Genomic DNA, 24,775 nt, shown 5'->3' with positions numbered 1-24,775 from the left:
GAATCACTCAGGTTAGAAAAGACCTTAAAGATCATTGAGTCCAACCACAACCTAACCATAATACCCTAACTCTAACAGCCCTCCGCTAAATCATGTCCCTCAGCACCATATGCAAACAGTTTTTAAACACATCCAGGGATGGTGACTCAACCATCTCCCTGGGGAGCCTATTCCAGTGCTTAACAACCCTTTCTATAAAGAAGTGTTAAAGATTTGTTAAAGTTTTACCTGAACCAGGCAGTATATTTATAACACCCTTAGGAAATCCAGCTTTAGCTGAGAGTTCTGCAAACTTCAAGGCAGTCAGAGGTGTGACCTAAATAGAAACACTTAGGTTAGGTCTCCTGTTTTAATGAAATGCATAGTAATTACTCTTACACTCAATAGTTCTTCACTTTGATACAATATGCATCTTCTTCCTCACAGTACTGACAAATCACAAATGGCATTTTCTTGCAGAAAATAAATCATTCTTGAAAATGAAAGTACCATTAGAGCAGAATTTAAAATAATCAGTACCTGGTATGAGCACAGTAATTTATATAATTATACCTCCACTTTAAAATATATGAACAGGTCAAGCTATGGATGAAATCTGCTAGATGTATGAACTGTTGTGTCTGAACAAAACACTGGAGGGCCGGAGCCACTTGAGCATTCCTTTTACTTCTTACCTGAGCTGTCTTGAGAACCAGTGTGTTGCCTGCAGCCAAGCATGCTGCACTCTTCCATGCAAGCATCATCAGTGGGTAATTCCAAGGGATAACAATGGCACAGACACTTAAGATTCAAAACAAACAAACAAACAAACAAACAAACCAGAAAATCAGGCAAAAATTGTAGTTTTGAATGCAGCCTTATAATGATTTTTCTATATGTCCAGGCTGTCACTAAGAAGGAAAAAAAAACGATAATTACCCTATTGGCTCTTTCTTGGTGAATGTTAGATTATGGTTTGGCCGGGCCTGGTTAATTGGAATTGTAGCACCCTGAAAAAAAAGACAGATTAATACTGGTACCATTTAACCATTTATTTTTTTTTACAAATACAATTACCATTTAAGTATATTTTAGAAAGCCAGAGAACAGTTTTTAAAACCAGTAGCATTTATTCAATTTATGCATCATGGAAAGAGGGAGATGTTTACACTATAACATTTCCTGCTAAGAGTCCAGTAACCACTTCCCCATTTTCAGCTGGGTGACATAAAAACATAGATAACAAAACCATGGAAGAGCATAGGGTGAGGAATGAACGGAGGAAAGAAAGCTGAATGATATTCTTGGTTGTGCACCTTAAAGATACTTCAGGACATGTTGCTGAACTTGTGCCACTTGCTGTGGTACCAAACAATCACGCCAGCCTTGCTCAGAACATAATATATAGCATGACTGTAACACAGCGATTCTGCTCCAGGAATATTCAAGAATTGACTAAGCATACCTACCCAATAACACCTCAATTAATTTATTAGGTATTTGGAGTCAGACTCTTATTCTCAAATTGAAAATAGACTGTGCTTTTTGTATTGTCTGGAAGACTCACTTTAGGTAAAATTCTAATTTTAGTTTATTTTTTGAATTTCTTGGTTGATTTTGTCAATACTATTTTTCGACAGTATATCAGCAAAAAGAAAAAGAAATGTGTAAAGAAGCATCACCATCAATTGCTTTCTTTACACTTTCACTTGCCTGAATTTTGTCACACCATCCAGCAAAGTATCTGAAAGTTTGTACAGACATTCCAATGTGGGTCTTCAAAGCTAAAGTGTAGACAGCTCCTGAATCGATAGACTCTATAGTTGCTAACTCTTCCTGATGTTCTTCCATTAGGTCTGCAAGCCTGTAATCAAAACATTACAAATGCATGTCAAAAGAAGTGACCTCTAACCATTGAGAGTGTAAAATTGTGTTTTGTATGGCAAAGACCTGTAGCTAAAATAGCATGGAATACTGATATAGTGTTAGATTCTTCAAAGGCATACTGACGTTCAAAGATACAGATCCTAACATAGTGCAGATTGAATTTTATATGCTTCAGCATGTTTAAGAATCTGGGCTAGTCTCTTTTTAGGCCTCAAGTTCTCTGTCTGTTAGGTTTGTCAAGCACATCAGTGAGATAACAGACTGTCAAAGTGTTTGTGATAAAAACTGTTAACAGTAACTACAGGAGTGTCTCACTGCTGTCCCCTGCTCAGCAGAAAGGCATGTTTACATGAACAGATTTTTACAACCATGTTTTAAGTCTCTTATATAGAAACAAAACACGCATCAAGGTTTTTCTTAAGCTTCTGTCTGTGTTTTGTTACTCAAATGTATAATCAATGCTCTCGTATGATTTTAAAAGGTTAGTTAGGTGCATTTTAGATTCCATAAAGAGTATTTAAAACTGGATTTGGAAACTATTTTTTCTACTACATCAATTCTGCTAATTAAAAAAATTTGTAGAAATGTGGAAAAATGCTCTTCAGTACCTGTTTTAACTGCATCCAACAGTTAATGGCTAGGGCATCAGCATTAGTGTACAAAAGGATAAATATGGCATGTCAAGTACAAAGGAGAAAGTTCCACTTAGTGCATGCCTAATATCCTCTATTAATGACTCCTTAAGACAAAGTAGCAGAGATAGGTGTTTAACAGTACAAACTTCTCCATTTTGGCACTCAAAAGGTCTACTTTGAACAGAGGCCAGAGGAAAAATGGCCCTTATTTGAATAAGGTGGACACTGGAGTATGAATATCCAACATATTCAGAAAATATGTAACAGATCTTCAGAGGAGCTAAACAATATGATTTAAAACCAAAACCAAACCAAACCCACACATGCTGCCCTTTACATACTTGTACATGAGTCGCCCTCTTTCCCTTGCATTCATTCTTCCCCATTCACCATTTTCAAATGCCTCTTTTGCTGCTGCCACTGCTCTGTCAACATCAGCCAAGGAAGCAGAAGATACACTGGCAATCACCTGTCACCAGGTAGAAATGCCTTAGCTCAGACAGAACGGCTGGATGCAGAGTGTTACTCTTAACTGGGTATAAGCAAATCATTGATATAATAACATAGCAAATAATATCATTGAGCCAATCAGCTGCCATGGGTGAGACACGCTGCAAGAAGTTGAGACACAGCTGATGGAGGCAGAACTTGGAAAACAATGTAGGAACTCCTTTCCTTTCTCACAGCAAGGCACATCATCCCACTGGAAGTCACCTTTTCTTTCTATATGTAAGATCAGCACGGTATTACAGGTCTTGAAGGTCTATGATCTTATATCCAAATGTGGTAAAACAAGTCCTGAACATTTCATTTCTAAGAAGCTGAGTTTCTGTTACCACGACTTATATGTAGTATTTTATGACGATTGTGTTCTATACCAATATACAGTGTAAACCCTAAAACAGAATTGCTATGACTTTTATTCCATTCCAGAATGAGGTACAGAGAAGTGCCACATTCTGGCTTCTGATGACAGTGAAATTTGTGCTACTGATTTTAGCAGAATTCAGTTACTCCAGAAATAATATATGGGCATCAGAATGACTTATATTAATAATTCTGAGTTGCTCAACCAAGATTTAGTGCTTTTGAGAGGAAAAAGTGGAACTGTATTTTCCTGTTCAAAAGTCATTTTTCTAACTGGGAATTTAATGAGATATTTTAAAGTCACTTTTACCCTAAGACAGATTTGTAGTAAAGTAAAAGCTGAAGTTAATGACTGACAGAAAATACATACAATATTGTAAAAGAAATACCTCTTTAGCAACTAAACATTAGCAATTTTTGTTGTGAAGATAAACAGGAATGAGAACAAGGTAAAACATACAGCTGTATGGAGATTAAGATGCTAGCTGAAGTGGAATTGGGTTATTTTTAAAGCACAACTTGACAGAAATGCAAAAAATGTAGAATATATAAATTGAGAACTAAATTTACATTTAAAATTACTTTGGGAAGTTGTTTAATGTATGATTTTGAACGTGGTGATATTTGGTGCTTCAGATTTTTTAGTAGGCAAAGTACTTGAAATACACTGAAATTTAGAGCTGGATTAGATGATCTCCAGAGATCCCTTCTAACTCTTACAATTCTGTGACTCTGTGACTGTATTTAAAAATTACTTACTGATCCATCTGTTGGATTTATGGTATCGTATGTTTTTCCATCATCAGCATTGACAAATTGACCATTAATGAAACATTGGTATGGCATATTCACAGTCATATTGTTCACATTTTTTGAAACCTAGGAGCAAAATAAATAAGAAGTTAATTTACCTTTTTAACAATTAAGGTTTTAATGCAGCTTATCAGGGTTTTGATATGTATACATGTATATATATGGGTAGTCAACACTGAGCTGAATTTTAGGATGCATATATGGCTGTTAGGAATGCCCAGAAAGGCAAAATTAAATGCAAGTAACATTATCTATTAACACCACTGCCCACACTCCGAGACAGTTAAGCTGATTTCTGTATTTTTTATCATTGGATCTCTATGGTTAAACAAATACTATATCCTGGTTAAGGCTAGTCCCAGTGGAATTGAACACATGCTTAACTTCTAAATTCAAGAAATCCTGACTTGCTTAATCACTTCATAAAACACACAATCTTCTCTTTTCTTAGGAGTGAGTCTGGCACATTTTGCCTCAGGACAGAAGGCCTGGAACCACTGTGACTGAGGCGTTCTGGTAGGATAGTGCAGGGGCAGTAGGAGTATCTGCCCATGTGCAAGCCACTCTATTCTAGATCTCACAGTTTCTAGAACACCATAACACTGTACATGACATTACATACATACTTCCAATTCAAAATGCCAATATGTAAAACTTGAAAAACAAAAGTTACAAAGGAGAGTTTGCATGACCAAACAGTTGCCTTCCTCATTGCATCAAGCAATCCAGTGTCTATTCCTCTTCCAAAAAAAAAAACAAACAAAAAAACAACAACCCACAGATAAAGAATAACCAGGGAAGGGAAAATAAAAGGTCTTACATAATCAATGACCAACTCTTCCTCTCCGTCCTCTCCTCTGAGTTTTCTGACAGCCATTTGAATAAAGTCTGCAAACTTAGTGGCCATATACACATCTTCATTCTGAAGCTGAAGCCCGCTGTATTTCTGTTTGATCTCTTCTAGCATTCTGAGGATTTTAAAGAAAGAATAAGTTAAATTACAAATGGAAGAATTATTCAGATAAACAAGCCATTGGAAGGTGGAAAGAGGTCAAAACTGGGCACCAGTTTGTATGCATTTGAATATATGTGTATCTGTTTCTCTGAGAATACTTTCTGATAAACATTTGTAAATAAATGATAAATAGCATATATTGATAGACAAAACTGCATATGAGATGACCCTAACCCATACACAGAGGCAGTTCAGAGCTCTATGAGACTGGTATTTTAGGACAATAATACATTAATTAAAAAAACAAAAAAAACCAATGACATGCTGATCTTCTATTATGGCCTAGGATATCTGACTTGGAAAAAGAAGTTAACTGAGGTGACCCATTAAATTCTGTGCAATCGTATGCATGGGTTGAACTACTTCTATGAATGGCTCCTCTCTCCCTTTGGGGAGTCCTTTGCTCAGCTTCTCAATCAGCCCCCCTGAGATACTTGTCACTACATGCAGACAGGTTTGGGCACCACCATGCTTGCCTGTGAGGCTGCTGTTCCTGATGTTAAGGGGAACTTCGTTTGGATAGAAAGACCAGTAAGTCCTAGTTTTGGGAACAGAATCCCATCACATTTTCAAAGGTAGAAAAATCAACAGTTCAAGTACTGGAAAAGACACTGGATTTTTAATTTTTTTTTAATATTATCCACCCTGACTTAAAAGCACTGTGACAATATTGTTCCCATTAACTTTTGCTTCATAATTTCCTTGTTTAGATTAGTTTTATACCTGACAACATGCATAGAGGATGCTCCAGATTTGAAGAAGTCTGTGGAATCTTCTATTACAGGAACATTGCTCAAAATTCCTTTCCAGATAGCCTAATAATATACAAAAATTGTGGAAGCAATAATGAACAATCCTCTAATTGAAAGAAGTATTTATCACACAATATTTTCTAAGATATTCATGCCTGTGAATGCATTATTTCTAAAGATCCTAGAACAGAAAACTATCTTAAGAGAATCTGGAAATGCAGGCCTCACATTAGCCAATAAAATCTCCAGCAAAATTATATAAAAAATGATTATTTCATCCATGATAATTTCACCTAATCAGGCAAGGAACCTAAAGGCTACAATGCTAAAAATGTACAGGCCCATTTTTAAGATCTTTATGAACAATATTAACAATATTAACAATAACTTCTCACTGCATTATGGAATATGCTGTCAGCAGAGGTGGGAGCAGCCTGGAGAACGCTGTGACAGGATGGATGGAATTTCTGGCACCTGGGCAAAGTTGAGAAGTAGTTTAACCTGCATGCATTCAATGGACATCCCTGCTAACACACAAGCTGAAATAACTGGCAGAGAGACATATCAATTAAGTATAATTAGGTTTCAGAGTTAGCAGTTCATGTCTTGAACTAAAGAGTTTATATTTCTTTTAGCTGTTGTTTTAGTCAGTCAATCCTTCAGCACTTCAGTTGCTGGCAAGCAAGTTCAAGGTAATGTTGGAGCAGCAGCTTAAAACATGAGCGCATCAAGCTGCCTGGCTTGTGTCAAAAGTTACTGACTGTAGCAGAGTTAGGAGAAGGGAAGATATCTACGATTTGGTTGCTCTGGCACAAAACCTAAATTACTGACCAACATGGCTTTCAGTTAAGCACATGACACTCATTACCAAGGGGCAGATTACAGAAGAGAGCAGCAAGGTGCCTCTCTAGCCTTGGCAACCTTTTGCTCCAGCTGCCCTACTGCTGCATTCCCTCTACCAGCTAGATCTCTGAGCTCTTTCTGGGCTCTCAAAGTAGCACCAGTCCCTGGACATCAGGGCAGAACAAAACTATTGGAGCAACTACCAGCCAGCTTACTAATAGCTAAAGTAACAAAGGCACAGGGAGAAAACCGCTGCTTTTCTCCTTCAGACTGCTGTTTCAAGACTCCCTGGATCTTGTCCACAAGAACCACTTTTGACAGCATGCAAGTGAATGACATCACAGTTCAACGCTGTTTTCAGTAGACTCACTGTTGTGAGATAACTTCATTTTGTGAGATAAAGATCTCCTAGCTTCTCCTGACTCTACCCTTGCTCCCACCTTCATCATTCATAAACATTTACCATAACTGCCTCTGTGATCACTGTTTTTGTATCACTTGCATATGAAATAAAATTTGATAAGGATATGTCTAAGCTTATTGAGAACTCTTAAATCCATTCAAATTAATTTTACTAACTGAAGACTCATACAATATTTTTTCAAAGACAATCTGCATGGTTAAATAAACGATATGCCACTCATGAGAATGAAGTGATGTTTTCATTTGTAGTAATATTCAACTTAAGCAGTTTGTTGAATTACCTTAATATCTTCTGCCATCTTCTTCTCCTCTTCTGTAAGTTCCAGGGTAGTTGTTTCATCAGCAGAGAAGTATTTAGAAGCAGGGATCATTTTTCCATCCTGAAACTGCAGATTTCTCACTAATACCTGAAAATTGACGGGGATATGAGCTTTTATGCATCAGTATGGTCACAAATAGTAAAATGTGTGCCTTGCAGGAAAGCTGATATGATATATATAATATAAAACAGGACATTCCTACTTGTCTTTCAGATTATCCTCTATACTAATACATTTTAATCCTTACTGAAAATGAATATATTGAGTGTGAAGCAAAACATGGATATCCTACCTATAGGATGGTGATGCACTGGTAAATGTCAAACAAAACAGCTACCATTTGCAGCTGGATTTGTACAACCTGACACTTCCACACTACCTGCACTTCTTGCTAATTTATTCCATCCATACTCATGTTTGTCAGATGGAGCACTTACCATCTTCCCATCATTACCAAAAATGACTAGACCATTCTTGGTTACAAGTCCAGGTCTTGAAGCACCTCTTATTGCCAGCTCTTGTCCAGCAGGCACTGAAGCATCAAGTAATGATGAACCATAAAAAGTAACCATCTAAAAGTAAAGGGAATTAAAAGTACATAGATTCTAAACATGTTTTAAAAACCAAATAACTGACATTGTTTGGAAACTGATACAATACAAAGTAATACAAAGGTGCAAACCATGTTACAACGTAATTTCTGTATCTTTACAACCCAGGACACGTAGAACTTTGCAAGCTGCCTAAACCTGCAAAGCTGCTTATCTTTAACATTGTGCATGACTAAACCAGTGCAAAAAGGGAAGGAACATTTGACAGTATAAAACAGTATATGAACAGCAGAAGCCAGACTTAAGTGTTGGAGTCCAGATCTGCCTCCAGGCTGGCGCTGCTGAACATGGGCTCTTCTGCTTTTCCTGGGCTCTCAAAGCATCATCAGTCCCTGGACACCAGTGCAGAACCAGGCTTTTGGGACAATCTACCCACAGATGGCTAATTTTTAAGTAAAAAAAATTAGGATGTCAGAGCCAGGAAATGTGATTTTTAAAATATTTTATGCAAGTAAAATGTGGATCATATGCATAATGGTCTTAAAACATCAAAAGGAAATAGCCGTTCAGAGATAAAATTAGGCATATTTATTTCTGCAAGTGATTTTTGTATTCCCAGGCCTGAATTTCTTTTAGAAAATCCTTCCTTTGCTATTTCTGTTACTCACAGTGTTTCATTTTTCTCTTACATGGTGGCGGTGCCCTTTCAGTATGAGTTGCATTGCACTGTAATGCTTATCTGCTTCCCAAAATGACTGCGGTTCTAGCCTTGTTATTTACTGCTTCATACCATGTATTTTTTTATATACTGCTCTTATCTTTTAATTAAACTATGATTTTAAAAAATTAGCTATATACAGTTACCAAATGAGCTCCTCCAGTGTAATTCACATATTAATTCACCTGCATGCAGACACTCATAGCTTTTATAAGAGAAAACAGCCACAAATTGGGTGTGGAATTTACAGAGCATACCTGGTCATTTATTGTTGCCCATGCTCCAGGTACTTTATCATGCCCTCGGATCCAGTTGTGCAAAGCTGCTGCAGGTTGATCCCAGGAGATCTAGGAAATCATGACATACCAGCTAACTCTTCTCTCTTTAGTTACAAATCAAGTTATTAATGTTTACCACTTTACAAATTTTTCCCTCGCTTTCTTTCAGCTGTTAGGAACACAGAAAGGGTCTGATCTAATATAGGAAGATCAGTGATCTCCACATGGCTGATTATCAAAGATCTATCAAATGGGATGCTCTTCCTATCATATGGGATGATCTTAACACTTCTCTGCTCTGTGCAGTTTTTATCTGTCCACAGATTCTCCTCCTCATACTAAAATACTGGTAACATAACTCTTGCTACTAGGTATTCATTGACTCATAAATAATATTATGATTAACAAATTTAATAAGCATAGTATAAATGTAAAAAGTGTATGTTTCCATTTCCTAACTTCCAACCCATTTCTGGTAAAGAAAACAGCATAGACTATTGGTAAACATGCTAGGACAGTTTTATCCCTGTTCAGTGTTATATTTCAAAGTACGGTAACTTAAGTACCCACAGAAGGCACAACAGCCATCTAGCTATGTGCAGATGATCCCAAGTAGATCAAGTTTCTAAACATATGTAACTGCTGGCTGACAATCTGAACTTAACCTGAGTCTTCATGCATTTGTCCCAGAAATAGGAGAGGAGGAAACAACTGAGTTAAAACGTACATTCATTTCAAGTCACTGCTATTGCAGTCTGAATTAGCAACAACTTCTTCTAGTAATTGGCACGTATCACAGTGTTACTTAACAGTACCTCTGCATTTTCCTTTTTCTGGATCCCTTCATATGTTGCCCCTTCTTTTGGCTGAGGTATACGAGGCGCCTTACCATCAGCAATTAGATGTACAGCTTCCACCTAAGTAAAAAGGAACAGATTTAACATCAGCTTGGTTCTCCTTTTGTCCTCAGTCACGCTCATGGCTGACAGAAGAAAATTTTCGTCCACAAGAGGAAATGGTTTATTTTCAAAACCCACGTTTTCCAAAATCTAGGGGACCACTGTGGCACTGGTTAATGTACATCTATTCTTGAGAAACTTCTGTGACAAAAGAAATAGCCTCAGAATATGATGGGAGTACCTAGTCACCACACATACAGCAGCTGCCGGAATTAAGCAGGACCAGAGTTTAGGTAAGGACAGAATGTGGCTCTGTACCTTTGCATTCCTTTGCATTCATCTCTTTCCCTTTTCTTTCTGCAAAGAAAGTTATTTCTATACACTCAGGACAAACCTGAACTCTTGTCTTTTGCAGAAACAGGATATGCTCTGCCCACTGTCAGCAACAAATATTCTGAGGCCACCTCCTCAGCTGTTGTAAAGCAATAGAGTTCCTCTGAAGTTTAGAGTTCCTGTGAAGTTTAGAATTCATCTGAGCACCACAATCTCTCTCCCCAAATGTAATCATCTAGTCCATATTTCCCTTTTTTTTTTTTTTTTTTGTCGTTTCAAACTCCAGCAGATGCTATTCTTTTCTTATAAAATGTTTAGTACAGGTAAACATACCATAGCTTTTACTCCTTCTGGGAAGAGAAACCGGTTATACAGATCATCCACAGTATCATTTTGGCCAACATCACATTCTCGCTGCAGAAGTATTGGTCCAGTGTCCAAACCATCATCAGCCCAAAAAATCGTAAATCCTGCTTTCTTATCTCCTTGAATTAAAGTCCTGGAGGTAAAAGAAGCCTTACAGTAAACAGAGAAAATGTGAAAGCAGCCAGGGATATCCATGTATGTGTTACACATTCATTTGCTTTATGCAGATTGAAGATCCCAACTGTCTTTACCACCAGTTTCATTGCTCATTTCATAGTCAAGTACCCAGAGCTTTGATACTGTATATATATTATTCACAAAGTGACATAAGAAAGGCTGCAGCTGAATCCAGAGTGCCCATCACAGTCATTGTACTATTTAAAATGCATCATCAGTGGCTTAAATGTATAGAGCAGAAAGCGTGCAATAGCTGTGTGTGTTTGAAAGATGGAAGCATCTAAACAGTCTAAATAATTCCTAATTGTTTATTGTAATTAGCTAAGCTTCACAGCTTATCTGTAGGTCAGCAAAAGAAGCACACTTGTCTCACAGCTGAAAAAGAGCTAAACCAACAGTGGAAAATGGTGGACACTTAGCAAAATACTAATACACAACTGTTTAAGGAAAAAACATCAGGGGAATTTATATCCAGTCAGATTCTCAGCTGGTCTGCATGAACATAGCACTGGTTATACAGCAGATCTATACTAATTTACATCAACTCAGGATTTGTTTCTGAATTTGAAGGGAAATCCAGCCAGATAGATTTTCCACTTGTCCCTTGGAGATGCAGGTACATCAGAATGATGGAAAGTCAAAGTCCTTAAGGGAGCACCCAGAAGTGTCTGTGTGCAAACATCAATACCATTTTTGTAAGACATAAGACATACATAAGTATTCCTTTGGCAGTCCATGTTGTGAGAGGATCATCTGAAATCTGGCTTATATATTTGAAAATTCACTATATGAACACTGAAAACTACATTATTAAAAGCATGCATTTGTGTAGAAAGAGGGGCAAACTCTGAAGACAGTTGGGGGAGTTAGTAGTTCAAATAAAAGTGAAACAGATAACAGATCCTCCACACATTGAAGCAGCATCTCATCTGTTTTATATTATCTGGAAATACAGAATGATCACCCTAATGCATGTCCTCAGCATTGCTCTGGCAGAGAAGAAAGTACTGTGGAAAAACATCTCTGATGCTGAGCAGACAACAGGATGAGAACTCCTGAGAACTTCTTCTGTGCACCATCTCCAAGCTCCCTCCAAGCAGATGGCTGCTGATAACAAAGTGGCAGCAGCTGGAAGAGGCTGTAAAGAATGGAGTGAGGAACCCTCAGAGATTCAGGACCTTTGCCTGTAACAGATGCCTCTTAGACATGCCTCGTTCCCACTGGTTTTCTCAGTCACGGTGTTTGTATGGGAAAAGGGTCTGCCACAGCTCATGGGCTGCGGCCACAACAGATGGAAGAAACTGTAACAAGAGTAAGGGGTGTAAGGCTGAAACATGAGAGTCATCAGAAAAGGCCAAACTAAAGTTAAATTCTAGCATAGTTTAAAGGTCTTACAAGAACAGCCTTTATCTGCAAAGGGCAAAAGCAGATGCTTACAGAATGAATATGCAAAACAGGGCAAGACTTGGTGACAGACCAGTGGGATACATTCCTGATTCCGGAAATGTTTACCTTAGGAACTTACTGAAAGATAGTTGGTATGTCTGTATCTACACCTTCCTGTGGAACAGATCTTAATGAACCCTTTCTCCAAGAAAACTTCTTTCTTGACCTCTCTCTCTAGATGAACAGTTCCACAGGTTAATAACTGACTGAAAGGAGAGAAGTACTTCATTTATTCAAATTCTACCATCTGATCTCTTTGTTGGCTGCCTCCTCACTTTGATTAAGAAAGAATGAGCAATCACGCCCTATTCACTTTCCCATGTCTTTCACGAATTTTTATACTGCTGACATATTTCCTTCCCAGTGACCTGTTTTCCACTTTGAAGACTCTTAGACTTATCTGCCATCATGTACAAGTTGGTCTATATCAAGATTTTTCTGAGGCATTTCTACTTCCTTCATGCACTAAGATCCTTCCCATGGTCTGTTTTCTGAACAACAACTTAGATTTTACTGCTTATACAAAGTCAGCTTTTTTCCTCTTATGTATCATTACCTTATGTCTTTTTAACTTCAAATTTTACCTCCTGTTTTCTGGATCTTAATTTACTCACCTACGTATTGTAGTAACACCTTAAGCTCCTTCACCTGGAATACCAATATATGTCTTCTGCTATGCCATACTTTTTGCTTAGCACCTTTATATATAAAACACCTACATAACTCTACGTACCTCCCACCTTTAGCACATTTGAGAAAATGGTTGTTATTCAATTTCGTGCCTTAAAAGCTGGCCCTTTATATGTTTTACAGATTTGGTGCTTTTTCTTATTTTACTTCTTTGGAGAGAAATGCCATTTTCTGAAGGATTTCCTTGCATCTCTAATGGTCTCCTTTACTCTCCATTCAAATACTTCAGCTTAGCTTTTTTTTTCACTGTGGGTCATTATTCAAAAAACAAAACATGCTTTTGCTTTGAATTTACAGCATTAATTTTTTAGATAATCATCATGACACCTGCAAGAGTCTTTTTTTTTTTTAATATATTTAGGCAATTTCTCTTTGAATTTAAACATAATGATATGGACATTTCTTTTGACATAGGAATGCTACATCAGAATCCACTGTGCTCATTACTGTAGTTTAGTTCTGTCAAAGTAACATTTTCACTCTAGTCTTGTGCATTGCACAGGATGATAGAAGTTTTTCTTCTTATGGATTCTTTCATCTCTTTCTTTCCCTTCTGTGAAGTCTTAGACTCTTCATGAAGCCCTGTTGTGACAGTTACCTATTGTTTGAAGGGGGCTAGCTGAAAGGGTATCATCCTGCCTATGGAAACTACATATTGCTGATATACCCGTGTGAGTAAAATACACAAATCCACAGAACATACCACTGATCTTCTAGGAATAACAGCCACACTTGTGGTGGAAATAATATTGAGTCTCTGGTATGAAGTGCAGTCCATGATCTAAATACTCAGCTGCTTCGGAGAAGTTGTTTCAGAGCAGTTGCAAGGCAACAGGACTGTGTCAATGTTTACATAAATAATGGATTTGGCCCAACATCCTAACAGAAACATTAAAACTACACTGTAGTTCTGATGAACAACAGGCAAAAGCTTACCAGTTGATTGCAGAAGCTCCTCGGTGGCGTGGTAGGATGGATGGGTGGTAAATAATTGAGCCATGTTTTGGGCAGTCAATGACATCCATTGGGATGAACTGTGTACAGAATGGAAGGACATTTAGCTCTGCTCCAACCGATTTGTAGGCTGCAATTACTTCCTGGATAGGCTTGCCTTTAGTTCTCCATCTGGGAAATTTAAAAACAGGAGTGCCGTCCTTCTCTGCTGCCAGTGCTGAGGGACAAAAATATATGCTTCTTTAATTCACATTTTGTGTTAAAAATTCAAACTGAAATAAGTTTTATACGACAACCCAGATAGTGAAATGTACTACAGATGATAGCCCTTTGTACTGTTCTGTATGCTACTTAAATAAAACTTTACACTTGGATAAATTTGATTAATTATGTCATTGATTCTCATTACTATAGCTTGGGCCATTCTCAACTTTAATTTTGCTCTCATGGCTTGTTAGTAAGAGTGATGAATGCCACTGAATATTAAATGACACTTCATTTACTGTCTGCTCATTACATTTGCCTGCAACTTGTTTAGCACAGCTTAATTTTACCTTTCACATTTGTATTTGATTACAAATATGTGCCTGTGTCAGCAGCAATTTACCATTTGGCTCAAATAATTACAGATGCTAGAAGCCTTCAGTCATTTCTTCAATATTCTGTTTACTGATGCTTTCTGGATATGCTCCCATTTATCTGTGAGAGACACAGCTATACCAAGAATTTAGCTCAAGGGTGAGAAAAAGCAACTGCATAATTGCAGACAGAATCTTCAGATGTTTGATAAATTCCACTGAACATCTGCTTAACAAACCAACACAGAAAAGATGGTAGTCAAACTCTACAGCTGTTGAGCTGAATCTGTAATAGGAAGAAAAGGGAATACAGAAAATTCACTTAATTTAACTCCTATTTCTAAACACTTTTTGAATTTCCTTCCTCTTTTTCATTTCTAAAATTGAATTTTGAGTTTGACCTGAAACATCATTAGCCTATTAACATAGGTCCTAAGTAAATACTTAAGTATCATTCCACACAGTGCTTTGCAAGCTAGCATGCACTAGAATTGCTTTTAGAAATAAAAATCATAGCTGACTGAGGATACAGAAACACTAAAAAATTTCACTTGCGACTTAAGTTGTTTGGATCATCAGAAAGTAAAAAAAAAGAAAGAAGTCTTAGGAAAGCAGCAAACATTCTACAGCTCAATTAAAATGGTCATGATGGAAATCAGCCAAAGATTTGTTGAGTTACATCTGCTAGTATAAAAACTGTATAATAATAGTTTCTATAATGCAACCAACTGTTATGGTATACTTCCAGAGCTGGACAGACACATTGTCTTCTTCTAAACCAATAAATATCTCCTATAATTATTCCAGTGTATGATAACTCTTTCAATGAGGTCACAGAATGCAACAAACTTGAGAGCCGTTGGGAATGCCACAGAACAAGTAAGAAAAATCTATGTTTGATTCTTCCCTCATTCTATAAAAACATGTCAGGACCCGAACAGAACAAAAAAAGATACACTTGAGACAGGTCATGGAATGTAGTTTTAATTTCTGTTAATTCATACAGGTAAGTTCTTCTTTGGCACTTGTTAATCCTATTAACTCACCATTTTTGTGGCACTGAAAAATAAGAGAAAGTTACAATTCAGATAATGGCTACAAAGCAGCTTCTTCACCACGCTGTTTTCCGCTGTATGAGTTCAATTCTGAATATCTCTTAGAAAGTTTCCAAAATCTTGGCAATGTAAAAAAGAAGAGCAAAGCCTCTTCTACCCTTTCCAGTGAGTTTTCCTTAGTCTAAATGGAAGATAAATGGGTTCTGCATACAGATATACTGCTGCATACAAACTTGTCAGAAAGAGCAGAAAGCCAAGAATAAACAGGCTTGGCTCCAAGACTTGAGTGTCCCAGACAGCACCATGGAACAGGTGACAGACATTTGTGCTTGTGTGCAGGCTCAGCAGCTATTTGCTAATACATCCTGTCAAGTCAGGAGCTAATCAAGACTAATGGACTGTTCCTCAAACCTACTTTTACATATTTTGATTATTATTAAGATACACATCTAGTTCAGGATGGTACTTCTAGGTAGACATTCAAATAAGGTACCCAGAATAATTTATTTTAAAAGAAAATATCTTAGCATATGGCCCTGCATAGCTAGAAACAATTTTTAAATGCTCACTAATTAACAAAGTGTTAAACCAGCTCTGGGACTTGTGTATTCATTTAAGCATAGTTCTTGTGCTGAACCCAATGTATCAAAGGCAATATATGTAATACATGCATATGTAAGTCACTCCCATGCAGACAACTCAGAGCAAGGCAAGTTCTGTATGCCTGTAATGTCAGCATTTAGATTAAGTACACTTACCCAAAGGATCAGCTTGTCCATTCTTGTCAGGCACTGTGAAAACTCCCACAACTTTATGGCCCTCTTTCCTCAGCTTGTTATAAACCTCTTGTCCAAAAATGCTTTGACCTATAAGGGCTAGCTTTAGCTTATGCTGGTATGCCTGATCAAAAGAATTAAAACAAACCATGTTATAGGATATATAGTATTTATGTTGCTGCTTATGTTTCTCTTTTGCTCTTTCAGCATTATTTTTAATTTAAAGTGAAATAATCTTTTTTCATTTGAAGGAAAAGCAATCAGTTTTTTAGATAAGCAATAGGCAATGTGTAGTTCTGTGAGACCACACTGAGCATAAAGTATCAGCAGATACTACGTTTATGTATATTGGTTTCCCATAATTTTCATTAGACAGACTCACTGCTTGCTACAAGAGGTATAGCAGGCTCCATTATCTTACTCCTGGACATAAGATATGATATTAAATGAAACAATACTTTTGAAAACATTAAAAACATTTTCTCTTGGCATAACATTGGTGCCTGGAGCATGCCCTCTAAATCCCTTTAATTACATGGTGGCGTATAATTTGTTGTTAACATGGATACACAAAGAAGACAAGCTCATGTTGTTCCTACCAAGTTAAAGGTAGTGATCATTCATTCAATCTTCCTACAAGGGAACACTGCTACTCAGTGCCCTTGCTGGACTTCCCAGCCTTCTGTGTCTGCTTCTAAGTTCAGTGGATACAAGCTTTCAAGCTACTTGAGACTGAGCAGATGCCAATAGCTGCCCCACCTTTTGATTTTTAGGGGAGTGAGAATAATGACACTACATGATATTAGAAAATCACTTAATGCTGCTTTACTTAAGCTCTCAAACCCTGAGAAAAGTACTAACTCCTTTAGACTCCTCAAAATCTGAAGAGCAGTCTTCTGCAGAATACCAGCATTGAGGACATTCTGATTTCCCTTTTTTCCTTCCAGGAAAACATGCCAGCTGGAGCACAATGTATGTTTTCTGGGAAGGATGTAGTACTTGTATGAACAGGAAAGGCAGGGAGAAGTGGCCCAGATTCAGTGAATCTGCTCCAACTTTGAAACTGCTCCAAGATTAATAGAATTTTACTGTGAACACTACAAGTACACTGGGATGCTCTTCAAATAACCCAAGATCTTGTAGAACCACAAAATCATCCAGATTGGAAAAGACCTTCCAGATTCAAGTCCAATATGTACCTACGAATACCAATACCTGACCTATGAAATCCCATCACTATGCCTCAGTGCCACATCCACAATCCTACAATCCTCCTCACATATGCCTCCTCGCTTCCTTCCTGAAGAAGTCTTCCTGAGGGTACTGAGATAGGTGGACACTGACCTAACAAAACACGCCTCATTCTTAACTGATTCACAGATCTAGTTCATTGCACTACCATGAGCCCTAATGCAGGTCCAGCAGGGTACAAGAATGAGCAGAGGGTGGGATTGCCCCTGCAAGCACTTCCTTTGCATTTTTCAACCTTTAAAAAACAAACAGACCTGGCAACGAAGGAAAGGTTCACATAAACAAAAAAGCTTGCCTTCCCCAAAGCTGAATCGGACAGAAACTTCTTCTAGACCCAGACTATTAAAGACTCAGACTTCTTGGGAGGCCCCTGAATGAAAGGTGGAATATAAATCCACATCCTCATCTTCGTCCTAACTTTCATCTTTCCCAAATGGACTTCGACTGCCTTTTTTTCCTGAATGACACACTGGATGCCACAAGCTCAGAAGGATAAATAGGAACCAACTATCAACTCTTCATCAACATTTTCAAAGGATAGATAACAGCAGGACAAGGGGAAATGGCTTTAACTTGAGGGATTTAGGTTGGATGTCAGGGGAAGTTCTTTACAGAGAGAGTGGTGAGGTGCTGGAACAGGCTGCCCAGAGAGGTTGTGGCTGCCCCATCCCTAGAGGTGTTCAGGGCCAGGTTGGATGGGGCCCTGGGCATCCTGGTCTAGTATTAAATGGGGAGCTTGGTGGCCCTGCATGTGGCAGGGGGGTTAGAGATTCATGATTCTGTGAATCAAAGCACTGAATATTTTAACCACTGGTATTTGTGCTGTATGTTGACACATATTTTTCTTCTCCTTCCTCTCTTCCCTTTCTTATGGAGTCTGGGACATGAGGATCCTTGACAAAATGGATTATTGACTGAATGCTAAACGGTCTGGACTGCCCATCAGATCATACGACAAATGTCCTGAGAAACAGATTACTCAAAACCACAGTCCATTTCATCACAATTCATTTCACAGTTGAAATACTGTGGATGAATCTTGATATTTTCAAGCTTCAGTTTTAGTTCTGCAGATGGCCTCAGAGAAAGAGCATTACAAAATAGAAGGTTCCACTACAGGAACGCTGAAGCAAGCTTGTTATTTTATGCATACTGTTTTTATGTAAAGCAGTAGGCAATAACTATTTGTCCAAAGGTAGTATTTTCTATCAGAATGAAGCTCCATGGCCAAACTTCTCTGTATTACAGCATTAGTCAGCTTGCTTGCAATCGAAGCAGTACTAAATAATTACAGAGGTGAACACAACTTGGGCTGTTGCAAGATTAGATTTTTACGGCTGGATGGTGGAAATCCTTTGCGAGACCAGTAATACTGGTGCTCCTAACCAAAGCTGCACTGTTGCTAGTTATGCTTAAAATACATCCACTATCTCAATGACATTAGTAAAGACAAGGCCCTGTTGTGAATTTAATCTAGTAAGGCTCAGTGGATACAAGTAGATTGTATAACCAATGTTTTTATGACCAATATTTTTACTTTTACAGCAGAAACACTGCTGCCTTATCTAAATCAGTCATCAGATTTTCGTAATTGTTTAATTATTTTAAGTACACCAGGGGAAATACATGGGGAAAGATAAATGTGCTGGCTCACTGAACATGCTTGGCATGGAAATCCTTTGATCTCTGTACAGAGCCAATTTAAAGTGGGAACCCAACCAGTACAATGAAGAAATACTGAAGATAGTCCAGATATGAGTTACTTCTACTCTCATCCTTCTGTTAACATCTCTCAGTAGGAACACAAGACTGAAAGTGTTCTGCTTAGTTAAAATCCAGTCCTATGCCATCACAAGTGATCATGTAATACAATTGCTTTTACAGATTTATCCAACCTCCATTCTAAATTACTTTTCAAGTACTTGCTGCTGTACTCTACTCTATTGCTTTTTTGATATTCGGCAATCTTCTTTGAAATTTACAGTCCAAATTTACCATCACTTTAAGAGCTACTTTCTCTCCTCTTATTCACAAAGTGTTACATATAGCACTGCTGTTTATCTTGCTCCAAAGCTTCTGCTCTGAACAGTTTTTCTTGTACTCCCTCATAGCATAATGCTAAACTTAACTCTTAGTTCATGTTTCTCTGTGAAGAAGTCTGGCTATCATATTACATGGAACTCTGTATCAGTTCCAGTTCCAAATCATGAGTTGCCGTAAGTCAGTATCTTTTCCTTATGTTAAGTAAGTTATACTAGCTTAATTCACATTAATTGTGGAGCTGAGTCAACAAATGGTAAGAAGTAAAGAGAGGACTATGTTCTATGAAGGACTGAGGAGTTAAGAATGTAGATGGGCTCAGAAAGTTCCATTTCTTAATGGCATTGCACAAAACGATCAGCCTGGCAAGAAATCAACTCTGGTGTCTCATGTGCATAGAAAGCTACTCAGATGGAGACCTAATTCAACTGCAGAATGGATCTTTCAACTGTTGATTCTTCAGTTACTTCTCCAACAAGTGGTACGTGTGTACTGTGTGACTGTTATTAGCACCTGGCTTAGATGTGGCAGTTTGCTTGTCTCACCATAACACATGCTTTGTCATCAGCAGAAAGCAGGAGCCAAACTCACAAGTCTGTTGGGTTCTGTGGGAGAAATCCCGTATGTGGAAGGACTTGCAAGTTCAGACCACAAATTCAGTCCTTCATTTTTTGTCTTATTTGAAAAATGACAATTGATTCACTGCAGAAAATCTAAGAGCCAGCTCCTATCTTACTTTGGAAACTCTCCTCAAGAATTTCTACCTAAGATGAGTCAGACCAGTGAAAGTGGGAAATCCTTTTTGAAGAATTAGGTATGAACAAAACACCCAGTTAAAATGGAAAGTAGTACAAACTTACATGGAAATAAAAAATAGTTTGCTGTTTTCTTTCTTATGGAAATGGCATATCTGCGGCAGGATACCATCAGTGCCACTCAGCATAAAGCTGTAGAAAGGAGGTCTTTAAAGAACACCGAAACAATGCTATTGAATAAAGTGATGGACTGGTACCGGAGCATTATCACTGGCACATCCAAAGAACAAACTTATCACTGTTTCTGTCAGTGATGTTAAGAGTTACATCGGATTTTGTTTGCAGTTGTCTGGCTCACTGTGGATATATGATATTCATCAACAGACACTCCTTTTCATGGGAAAATTAATGGTCATATATAATCACAGTGTACTTCTTGTTTTATTCCTGCAAGGATGCCCAATTCCTACTTATGAGAAACAATGGAGCCCAGGCAGTTTGGAGAGATCTGGTCTTTCTCTTGTTAGTTAAGCAGTCACAGGATAACGAGGTTAATACGACAGTGCTCTCAAAAGATAAGCTGCTGCTCACTCTACTGTAACTCTGTTGGTTTTGAGTTCAACACTGCATAGAGAAGCAGCCAAACAAAATCCAGTGACTACTCTCAACTCTTTGAAAAGATAGATAACAGCAGGACAAGGGGAAATGGCTTTAACTTGAGGGAGGGAAGATTTAGGTCAGGGGAAGTTCTTTACAGAGTGAGCTAGAACAGGCTGCCCAGAGAGGTTGTGGCTGCCCCATCCCTGGAGGTGTTCAAGACCAGATTGGATGGGGCCCTGGGCAGCCTGATCTGATATTCAATGTGGAGGTTGGTGGCCCTGCATGTGGCCGGGGGGTTGGAGATTCATGATCCTTGAGGACCCTTCCAATCCTGGCCATTCTGTGATTCTATGATTCTGTGATATTCTGTCAAACTGTTCTTCCTAACAAGGGAGTCAAGTCCAAGAGTTATACATTCTTCTTTCCTTTCTAATGCTACAAAACTTTTGCTGGTAAGAATATTTATTTCATAGTTAAAAATCATTTTCTGCTGCTGCTTCTCATACATGGGCATATACATAGGTCTCACCTGTAATGAGTTATCAATTTCTAATCAAATTTATTGAAGGTGAATGCTGAATAACTGCTACTCTGACTGTGAAGCTACCAAGAACACTGCAATATTTTATTTATTCTCTACCAGGATGTAGCAAAGCTAGTAAATATTTCAATATGCTGCATCTTTTCAAAGATGAATTTAAAATTGTGCCTCCTTTGAAAAGCAGTGCTGTATCAGGATTTGTGCTAAATTCCAGTGCCTCCAAATAGAATCCAAGCATAGGGTCTCCCTCCCTCCCATTAGACATCTGTGGGCTCACAGCAGTTATTTACTCTTATCTGTTGCCCCCACTGAATGCATTTCGTGTTCAATCTCTTTATTCTGACCTTTCCATGCAAAGCCCTTGGCATTAGTCCCTTGCACTAAACTGAGCCAGCATAACACAGTGCTCTTTAGGAAAGCAGAAGCATTCTCCCAGCCTCAGCTTGCCAGACTCAAGCATCTGGACAATGCAGATCGGGCAGGGCACTCCAAGGCACTTGTACGGTCTAATATATGGAGGAGAAAAAAGAGAACAGCTCGGAACAAGCACTCGGAACCAAAAATCTGATGCAGGGGCCGCGGAGGCACTTAGGCTGTGAGGCAGAACCAGACGGGCTCGGGAGCAGCTCCACACCCGGGGGGAGACGGCATCCACAGGCCCCCACCATGCCGGGCCCGGGGCCGAGCGGCTCCTTCCAGCCGCATCCCCGCGGCGCCCATTTGATGACCGCGGGCCGGGCAGGATGCTGCGCCGGTGCCTCAAGAAACCTCTCGCCCTCCCCGCGCCCGTACGCGCCTTACAATCCCCCCCCGACCCCGGCCCGCCTGCCTCGGCTCGGTTCGGCCCGGCCCCGTCCGTCGACGTTTAGCGCCCCGCTCACCGCGGAGCTCGTGCAGAAGGTCCGCAACAGGCGCGGGGCTGCCCGCAACATCTTGCGGTGCGCGGTCGGGCGAGCGATGCGCCCACCCGGCGGAGCGCCTCGTCTGACGCAACCCGCGCCTATGGCGCCCGATCAAATCCTGCGGCTGCGCCGCGGCGGCGCGGCCCCGCCCGGGGTGCGACGTGGCGGCGGAATGGCAGCCCCGCGCTTGCCGCCACTGCCCGGGCAGCAGCGGGAAGCCGCCGGGGGCACCGCCATGCTGGGCCCTGCGGGGAGGCGAGGGGATCCGTGTCGTTCTCAAGCCGTAACAACAACGTCTTGTTGCGGGTAGAATCCTGGAATCGTTAAGGTAGGAAGTCACCCTGTAAGATCATGTAGTCCTACCTTCAGCCCATCCCCACCGTGCTCACTAACCACATCCACACGGTTCTTGAACACAACCGGGGATGGTGACTCCACCACCTCCCCGGACAGCCTGTGCCATTGCAGTACTACCCTTTCTGAGAAGAAATTTTTCCTAATATTCAACCTGATCCTCCCCTGGTGAAACTTGAGGCCATTTCCTCTTATCCTAATACTGTGACCTGGGAGAAGAGGCTAACCCCTGCCTCACCACAATCTCAGGTTTTTGTAGAGAGAGATAAGGTCTGCCCTGAGCTTCTCTTCTCCAGACGGAACAACCCCAGTTCCTTCAGCTGCTCCCCGTTAGACTTGTGCTCCAGATCCCTTACAGCTTTCTTGCCCTTTTCACGTTCCAGGGCCTCAATGTCTTTCTTGTAGTGAGGGGCCCAAAACTGAACACAGCACTCAAGATGCAACCTCACCAGTGCTGAGTACATGGGAATGATCACTTCCCCGCTCCTGCTGGCTGCACTGCTGCTTTCTGCTACAAGCCAGGATGCCATTGGCTGCCTTGGCCACCCGGGCACACTGCTGGCTCATGTTCAACCAGCTGTCCACTAACACCCCCAGACCCTTTTCCTCTGCCCCAAGCCTGTAGCAATGCATGGGGCTGTTGTGACCGAAGTGCAGGACTTGACATTTGGTTCTGTTGAAGCCCATACAATTGGCCTCAGCCCATTGATCCAGCCTGCCCAGATCCCTCTGTAGGGCCTTCCTACCCTCAAGCAGATCAACGCTTCCTCCCAGCTTGTCGTCATCTGCAAATTTAGTGTGCACTCAATCCCCTCATTAAGATCATCAAGAAAGATATTAAGCAGGACTGCTCCTAGTATAGACCCATGAGGAACACCACTTGATGCCTTCATTCAGAGTATGTGGTGACTTACTAGATGATGGGACAGTCAACTGAAGGAATTAAGTTCTTTTGAGATATTGAAAACTGAATTGGCTAAACTAGCAGAATTCATCAAAAAGTCCCACTATAAGGAGGAATGTGCTTATACAAGTGATTCCTTTTCTAGTATCTGTGGCCCAAGGGTTAAAAAGAATGATGTGCAGTAAGTCTAGAACAAGTTATGCAAATTCCAAACAACAGAGTATAAAGAACTTTTACTGTAAACGCTGGCATGAAAAACACTTCCATACTGCAAAGTTTGGAACTGAATTCAAACACTACCAACGTTTATGAGATTCCAGATCTTGGTTCATGGTCCCAAATCCTCTCCAACTACAACACCATTCACCTGGCATTTAGCAGCTGACATGTAGCCTTACGGCAAAATACCTTGTATTCTTAGATAAGCAATTTGTAATGACATATGGCTGTATTCCTTACACCCCCACAGCACAAATACAACAATTCATGCAGAATACACTAGGACCTTAATTAGTTGGCACATCTTGGTCTCCAAAACACAATGCCAAACCCACTGAGCCTATATCTCCATTTACCATGGCTTTACTCCACAAACTATTAAAATGTTGGGTGACAAAAAGGAAAAATCACTGGAGAAGGTGTCCCTTGTCAGTGGAATCACAGTATAAAGAATAGCAGGGCAGTAGGGTTCAAGACCTACTTTAGATTTTGTAGTAATGAAGAGGGAAAAGACAGGGAGAAGAAGATTTGAAATCACATACAAGGATGGTATCTGCATACCATCTGCTTCTTTCTTGTGATCAGAGTTGATTAACTCAAACACCAGAGCTTATAAAACCTGCTTAGTAAATTGACCATGTAGAATTTCAGAGATCAGTATAAACATTCATAGCCAATTCACAAGGATTTTGTTTTGTCACCTGGAAAATGACTATATTGTCCTGTCTCAGAATGAGCAATAGTAGCTTGCAAATTATCAAAGTTTCTTGTTAATCCAGGGAAGGATCCTAGCTCTGATGATACCAGTTGTAGATTTTTGCAATTGATTTGGAATACATTTTAAACACTGAGTT

General features: G+C 39.5%; 1 protein-coding gene across 1 annotated transcript in view; it reads right to left on the bottom strand.

The window, feature by feature from the left end:
* Positions 1–22,577, bottom strand: part of ALDH1L2 (aldehyde dehydrogenase 1 family member L2) — a 29,297-nt gene extending 6,720 nt beyond the window's left edge. The window contains exons 1-16 of the mRNA XM_048932583.1: positions 22,424–22,577; positions 16,338–16,479; positions 13,929–14,163; positions 10,647–10,812; positions 9,897–9,998; positions 9,061–9,150; positions 7,972–8,106; positions 7,496–7,621; positions 5,920–6,011; positions 5,002–5,149; positions 4,128–4,247; positions 2,843–2,970; positions 1,693–1,843; positions 919–989; positions 675–780; positions 229–316 (exon numbers count right to left, since the gene is read on the bottom strand). Coding sequence (XP_048788540.1) covers positions 229–316; positions 675–780; positions 919–989; positions 1,693–1,843; positions 2,843–2,970; positions 4,128–4,247; positions 5,002–5,149; positions 5,920–6,011; positions 7,496–7,621; positions 7,972–8,106; positions 9,061–9,150; positions 9,897–9,998; positions 10,647–10,812; positions 13,929–14,163; positions 16,338–16,479; positions 22,424–22,474 — 1,951 coding nt within the window. The 5' untranslated portion in view covers positions 22,475–22,577. The remainder of the gene's footprint in view (positions 1–228; positions 317–674; positions 781–918; positions 990–1,692; positions 1,844–2,842; positions 2,971–4,127; positions 4,248–5,001; positions 5,150–5,919; positions 6,012–7,495; positions 7,622–7,971; positions 8,107–9,060; positions 9,151–9,896; positions 9,999–10,646; positions 10,813–13,928; positions 14,164–16,337; positions 16,480–22,423) is intronic.
* Positions 22,578–24,775: the final 2,198 nt, after the last annotated feature.

Source organism: Lagopus muta, chromosome 1, assembly GCF_023343835.1.
Source record: "Lagopus muta isolate bLagMut1 chromosome 1, bLagMut1 primary, whole genome shotgun sequence".
In the NCBI taxonomy this organism is placed as follows: domain Eukaryota; kingdom Metazoa; phylum Chordata; class Aves; order Galliformes; family Phasianidae; genus Lagopus; species Lagopus muta.
Note: the sequence above shows the minus strand (reverse complement) of the source record. Positions and strands in the feature narration are given on the sequence as shown.